Source organism: Oncorhynchus keta, chromosome 20 (genome assembly GCF_023373465.1).
Source record: "Oncorhynchus keta strain PuntledgeMale-10-30-2019 chromosome 20, Oket_V2, whole genome shotgun sequence".
Taxonomy (NCBI): Eukaryota; Metazoa; Chordata; class Actinopteri; order Salmoniformes; family Salmonidae; genus Oncorhynchus; species Oncorhynchus keta.
In genome coordinates this window covers 35,247,225-35,254,724 of record NC_068440.1, presented here as the reverse complement: position 1 = coordinate 35,254,724, position 7,500 = coordinate 35,247,225, and the positions used below count along the sequence as shown (strand labels likewise).

Here is a 7,500-nt window from a genome sequence, read left to right as displayed (position 1 = left end):
CTATTCCTCTGTTTAATATACCTATTCCTCTATGTTTACTATACCTATTCCTCTGTGTTTAATATACCTATTCCTCTATGTTTAATATACCTATTCCTCTGTTGAATATACCTATTCCTCTGTTTAATATACCTATTCCTCTGTTGAATATACCTATTCCTCTGTTTAATATACCTATTCCTCTGTTTAATATACCTATTCCTCTATGTTTACTATACATATTCCTCTGTTGAATATATCTATTCCTCTATGTTTAATATACCTATTCCTCTGTTTAATATACCTATTCCTCTGTTGAATATACCTATTCCTCTGTTTAATATACCTATTCCTCTATGTTTACTATACCTATTCCTCTGTTGAATATATCTATTCCTCTATGTTTAATATACATATTCCTCTGTTTAATATACCTATTCCTCTGTTTAATATACCTATTCCTCTGTTTAATATACCTATTCCTCTGTTGAATATACCTATTCCTCTGTTTAATATACCTATTCCTCTGTTTAATATACCTATTCCTCTATGTTTACTATACCTATTCCTCTGTAGAATATATCTATTCCTCTATGTTTAATATACATATTCCTCTGTTTAATATACCTATTCCTCTGTTTAATATACCTATTCCTCTGTTTAATATACCTATTCCTCTATGTTTAATATACCTATTCCTCTGTTTAATATACCTATTCCTCTGTTTAATATACATATATTCCTCTGTTTAATATACCTATTCCTCTGTTTAATATACCTATTCCTCTATGTTTAATATACCTAATTCCTCTATGTTTAATATAATTCCTCTGTTTAATATACCTATTCCTCTATGTTTAATATACATATTCCTCTGTTTAATATACCTATTCCTCTATGTTTAATATACCTATTCCTCTGTTTAATATACCTATTCCTCTATGTTTAATATACCTATTCCTCTGTTTAATATACCTATTCCTCTATGTTTAATATACCTATTCCTCTATGTTTAATATACCTATTCCTCTATGTTTAATATACCTATTCCTCTGTTTACTATACCTATTCCTCTATGTTTACTATACCTATTCCTCTGTTTAATATACCTAATCCTCTATGTTTAATATACCTATTCCTCTATGTTTAATATACCTATTCCTCTATGTTTAATATACCTATTCCTCTATGTTTAATATACCTATTCCTCTATGTTTAATATACCTATTCCTCTATGTTTAATATACCTATTCCTCTATGTTTAATATACCTATTCCTCTGTTTAATATACCTATTCCTCTATGTTTAATATACCTATTCCTCTGTTTAATATACCTATTCCTCTATGTTTACTATACCTATTCCTCTATGTTTACTATACCTATTCCTCTATGTTTACTATACCTATTCCTCTATGTTTAATATACCTATTCCTCTGTTTAATACACCTATTCCTCTATGTTTACTATACCTATTCCTCTGTTTAATATACCTATTCCTCTATGTTTAATATACCTATTCCTCTGTTGAATATACCTATTCTTCTATGTTTACTATACCTATTCCTCTGTTTAATATACCTATTCCTCTGTTTAATATACCTATTCCTCTATGTTTACTATACCTATTCCTCTATGTTTAATATACGTATTCCTCTGTTTAATATACCTATTCCTCTATGTTTACTATACCTATTCCTCTATGTTTAATATACCTATTCCTCTATGATTACTATACCTAATCCTCTATGTTTAATATACCTATTGCTCTATGTTTAATATACCTATTCCTCTATGTTTAATATACCTATTCCTCTATGTTTACTATACCTATTCCTCTATGTTTAATATACCTATTCCTCTATGTTTACTATACCTATTCCTCTATGTTTAATATACCTATTGCTCTATGTTTAATATACCTATTCCTCTATGTTTAATATACCTATTCCTCTATGTTTACTATACCTATTCCTCTATGTTTACTATACCTATTCCTCTATGTTTACTATACCTATTCCTCTATGTTTAATATACCTATTGCTCTATGTTTAATATACCTATTCCTCTATGTTTAATATACCTATTCCTCTGTTGAATATACCTATTCCTCTATGTTTACTATACCTATTCCTCTGTTTAATATACCTATTCTTCTGTTTAATATACCTATTCCTCTATGTTTACTATACCTATTCCTCTATGTTTAATATACATATTGCTCTATGTTTAATATACCTATTCCTCTATGTTTAATATACCTATTCCTCTGTTTAATATACCTATTCCTCTATGTTTAATATACCTATTCCTCTATGTTTAATATACCTATTCCTCTGTTGAATATACCTATTCCTCTATGTTTACTATACCTATTCCTCTGTTTAATATACCTATTCCTCTGTTTAATATACCTATTCCTCTATGTTTAATATACCTATTCCTCTGTTTAATATACCTATTCCTCTATGTTTACTATACCTATTCCTCTATGTTTACTATACCTATTCCTTTATGTTTACTATACCTATTCCTCTATGTTTAATATACCTATTGCTCTATGTTTAATATACCTATTCCTCTATGTTTACTATACCTATTCCTCTATATTTAATATACCAATTCCTCTATGTTTAATATACCTATTCCTCTATGTTTAATATAGCTATTCCTCTGTTTAATATACCTATTCCTCTACGTTTACTATACCTATTCCTCTATGTTTAATATACCTATTCCTCTTTGTTTAATATACCTATTCCTCTATGTTTAATATACCTATTCCTCTGTTTAATATACCTATTCCTCTATGTTTACTATACCTATTCCTCTATGTTTACTATACCTATTCCTTTATGTTTACTATACCTATTCCTCTATGTTTAATATACCTATTGCTCTATGTTTAATATACCTATTCCTCTATGTTTACTATACCTATTCCTCTATATTTAATATACCAATTCCTCTATGTTTAATATACCTATTCCTCTATGTTTAATATAGCTATTCCTCTGTTTAATATACCTATTCCTCTACGTTTACTATACCTATTCCTCTATGTTTAATATACCTATTCCTCTTTGTTTAATATACCTATTCCTCTATGTTTAATATACCTATTCCACTATGTTTAATATACCTATTCCTCAAGGAAGTGTGACACTAAAACATTCTGTCTGTGTGTCTATGCTGCCTGCCTGCAGATATGGTGAGGAAAAAGAACCCCCCTTTGAGAAGCTTCGGCGGTGAGGAAGAAGGAGAAGGTGAGGCTCTGGCCGCGGAGGCCACCGGGCCAGATAGTGAGGACAGTGCCGGGAGCCGGGCCTCAGAGCCCAACGGTGCCGACGGGCTGCTGCCGGCCGAACTAGGTCGGGCCCACGTGCCAGTCCCAGACGAGCAGGAGGACTCCTCTTCCTCCCCGGGCTCCGTCTCAGGCTCCATCAAAGGAGGGAGGGGCGGCGGAGGAGTGGGAACAGTGGCGACAGTAAACACCGACAGGCCTGTCTTTAATTACCCCAGCCACAAGAAGGGAGGAAATGTAGCGTCCTTCCCCTGCCACGAGGTGACAGACTCAGATCTGCCGGCGCTCCCATCCTGGGCCGGGCCCGACGGGGCTGTGTCTCTGTCTCCTCTCAGATCAGAACCAGATGAGGGGGACGGGACACAGACACGCAGCCCGGCGGGGGAGCTGCTGCTGGGGAAGGTCGGGGAGAGAGGAGGGGGAGAAAGGGTGGGTGTCAGGGAGGGGTGGCTGCTGGCCGCCCGAGGGAGGGGTGTCATCGTCCAGGGCGTCACCAGTAACGGGGAGGACAAGGACACCTCCTACAGCCCCACAGGGGGGACTTCAGTCCACCAGGATGGGGTGGAGGGCTCTGGATTCCCCTTGCTACGCCCCCTCCACCCACATAGGGGGGCAGGCGAGGGGGCCGGGGACATCACGCCCAGCCCCATGGGGGCCGAGACAGGGGTAGCCCCACCCTGCTCTCCCAAACTGCAGGACTTCAAGTGCAACATCTGTGGGTACGGTTACTACGGGAATGACCCCACGGACCTGGTCAAGCACTATCGGAAGTACCATCTGGGCCTGCACAACCGCACACGGCAGGACGCAGAGCTGGACACTAAGATACTGGCTCTGCACAACATGGTGGGCTTCTCCTCACAAAGCCAACACGCCAAAGACACTACACGGCCCCCGTCCTACACCGCCCTGACCGGGGCGCCACAGGACTCTACAGGGTCACCACGCATGTTACTTAACGGCACCTATGACGTACAGGTAAATATGCTCTGCACCTGAAAAAAAGTTTGTTGGCATTCAACAGTGCGTTGGTTAGTGGGTGTCTGTTTGTCTTTCATAACTACCGAAACTCCAGGTACCAGAACCACCCATCAGTAGTACTGTATAACGGGACAGTTCCTACCCAACTAGATGCCCAGGTGTTGTATTGCATCAATCAACGGTTGCGTGCCACATCATTGACTGTGTAGTCGATCATCAGATTGCTATATATCATATGATGTGGCTGATCAATCAATCAAATGTATTTATGAAGCACTTCTTACATCAGCTGATATCTCAAAGTGCTGTACAGAAACCCAGCCTAAAACCCCAAACAGCAGGCAATGCAGGTGTAGAAGCACGATATGTTGATATGTTGTGTATAGCTTTCCAGGTGTTGTAAGATCTGGCATGCAACTGCAATGTAGTCTGTAGTGAGACTTGTCTCTTATAGGACACTTGTGTCATCAATGTAACTGGACACCCATGGAGAGAGGACTCGTGGGAAGAGTAGTCTTTTTTATCACTGTAATAAATACAGTTGAAGTTGGAAGTTTACATACACCTTAGCCAAGTACATTTAAACTCAGTAGAGAGAATAATTTATTTCAGCTTTTATTTCTTTCATCACATTCCCAGTGGGTCAGAAGTTTACATACACTCAATTAGTATTTGGTAGCATTGCCTTTAAATTGTTTAACTTGGGTCAAACATTTCGGGTAGCCTTCCACAAGCTTCCCATAATAAGCTGGGTGAATTTTGGTCCATTCCTTCTGACAGAGCTGGTGTACCTGAGTCAGGTTTGTAGGTCTCCTTGCTCTCGCATGCTTTTTCAGTTCTGCCCACAACTTCTCTATAGGATTTGGGTCAGGGCTTTGTGATGGCCACTCAAATACCTTGACTTTGTTGTCCTTAAGCCATTTTGCCACAACTTTGGAAGTATGCTTGTGGTCGTTGTCCATTTGGAAGACCCATTTGCTACCAAGCTTTAACTTCCTGACTGATGTCTTGAGATGTTGCTTCAATATATCCACATAATTTTCCTTCTTATGATGACATCTTAAGTGCACCAGTCCCTCCTGCAGCAAAGTACCCCCACCACATGATGCTGCCACCCCCGTGCTACGCGGTTGGGATGGTGTTCTTCGGCTTGCAAGCCTCCCCCTTTTTTCTCCAAACATAACGATGGTCATTATGGCCAAACAGTTCTATTTTAGTTTCATCAGACCAGAGGACATTTCTCCAAAAAGTGAGATCTTTGTCCCCATGTGCAGTTGCAAACCGTAGTGTCGTTTTTTTATGGCGCTTTTGGAGCAGTGGCTTCTACCTTGCTGAGCGGCCATTCAGGTTGTCGATATAGGACTTGTTTTACTGAGGATATTGATACTTTTGTAGCTGTTTCCTCCAGCATCTTCACAAGGTCCTTTTTCGTACCAAAGTACATTCATCTCCTAGGAGACAGAACGCGTCTCCTTCCTGAGCAGTATGAGCAGTATGATGGCTGCGTGGTCCCATGGTGTTTATACTTGCGTACTATTGTTTATACAGATGAACGTGGTACCTTCAGGTGTTTGGAAATTTCTCCCAAGGATGAGCCAGACTTGTGGAGGTCTACAATTATTTTTCTGAGGTCTTGGCTGATTTCTTTTGATTTTCCCATGATGTCAAGCGAAGAGGCACTGAGTGTAGGCCTTCAAATGCATCCACAGGTACACCTCCAATTGACTCAAATGATATCCATGACCCACTGTAATTGTGATACAGTGAGTTATAAATGAAATAATCTGTCTGTTAACAATTGTTGGAAAAATTACATGTGTCATGCACAAAGTAGATGTCCTAACCGACTTGCCAGAACTATAGTTTGTTAACAAGAAATTTGTGGAGTGGTTGAAAAACGAGTTTTAATGACTCCAACCTAAGTGTATGTAAACTTCCAACTTCAACTGTACATCTCAACCTGAACATTATATGGACTACACGTCCATAAAAACAACTATTTTATGACCCTCCATTTGTAATAGCACGTTGTGGGCAATCTGAGCTAATGTTTTTTGACCTATAGAATAAATTGCTCTGTTACTCACAGTTTTTAGTGGAGCTTATTTGTGAAATGATGTGTACCTTTTAGCTAATTTAATATTTTAGTATTGACCAGCCATGATTTATAAATATGGCTTTAGGTTTAAGGATGGACTATTTAGGATGTAACTATATGAGTTATTAAATTGATGATGCATAACCCTTCAAAATATAGCTACAGTACATCCATCCTATTTGTGTTTGATAGTTATTTGTTGTTTTGAAAGCTTTTCTCATCATGTTTGTGTGTGATTTATTTTATTGGCGTACACAGGTTCATTTGTAAAGTGGCACAACCATTTAGCGATTTCCTTGTGTACAGAAATAAAAGTTAATATTGTATTAAGGGAACGCCTGCCAAACATATATTGCACACATGGACCTTACAGTATGTGCACTGTTTTTGAGTCTTAAACATATGATCTAATAACCCCAAAAGAAAAGGGCCCTACGTGACTCAGAGCTATTACCATCCTCTGGTTGAAATGATTTCTTAGCAGTCTTTGTCTCGCTATCCATTTCAATTGGATGTCTCCGGGTTCGAATATTGTCATTATATATATATATATATATATATATATATATATATATATATATATATATATATTTTTTTTTTAAAGTAATACAATCATAAACACTGTTCTGTTTTCATCCCCTAGTGGGAATTTTCCATGCAGTAACATCGAAGGCGGCTCATTTCTCATTACCCAATGAAAAGGGAGAAAAGATTACCCAATAAAAAGGGAGAAAAGATTACCCAATGAAAAGGGAGAAAAGATTACCCAATGAAAAGGGAGAAAAGATTACCCAATGAAAAGGGAGAAAAGATTACCCAATGAAAAGGGAGAAAAGATTACCCAATGAAAAGGGAGAAAAGATTACCCAATGAAAAGGGAAGGGAGAGGTATCCAGTGAAAACAGGGAACTGGGTTTATTTTAAACGAGGGGTAATGAACAGATGTCAGAGCCAGTTATCTGCACAGCTTTCACGGCGTGCCGTGGCGTGCCGTTTCTCCCTCCACTTCAACAATGTCATGTTTACAATTCCAGTGGTGCATTTAACTCTAGTGTTCCTTGTAAATGAGGTGAGTTTGTCCCGGGGTCTGGGCCTCTTAATGCCATATCATACAGAAGCAGGGCCATTTGGCCTTTTAA

The 7,500-nt window shown here is 38.2% G+C and overlaps 1 protein-coding gene across 5 annotated transcripts in view; it reads left to right on the top strand.

Annotated features, from left to right (window-relative positions):
- Positions 1-7,500, top strand: part of LOC118378543 (zinc finger transcription factor Trps1-like) — a 234,109-nt gene that overhangs the window by 55,056 nt on the left and 171,553 nt on the right. For all 5 annotated transcript variants that reach the window (XM_052472736.1, XM_052472734.1, XM_052472735.1 and 2 more), the window contains one exon: positions 3,185-4,260. In XM_052472736.1, the coding sequence (XP_052328696.1) occupies positions 3,187-4,260 (1,074 nt within the window). In that variant the 5' untranslated portion in view covers positions 3,185-3,186. The remainder of the gene's footprint in view (positions 1-3,184; positions 4,261-7,500) is intronic.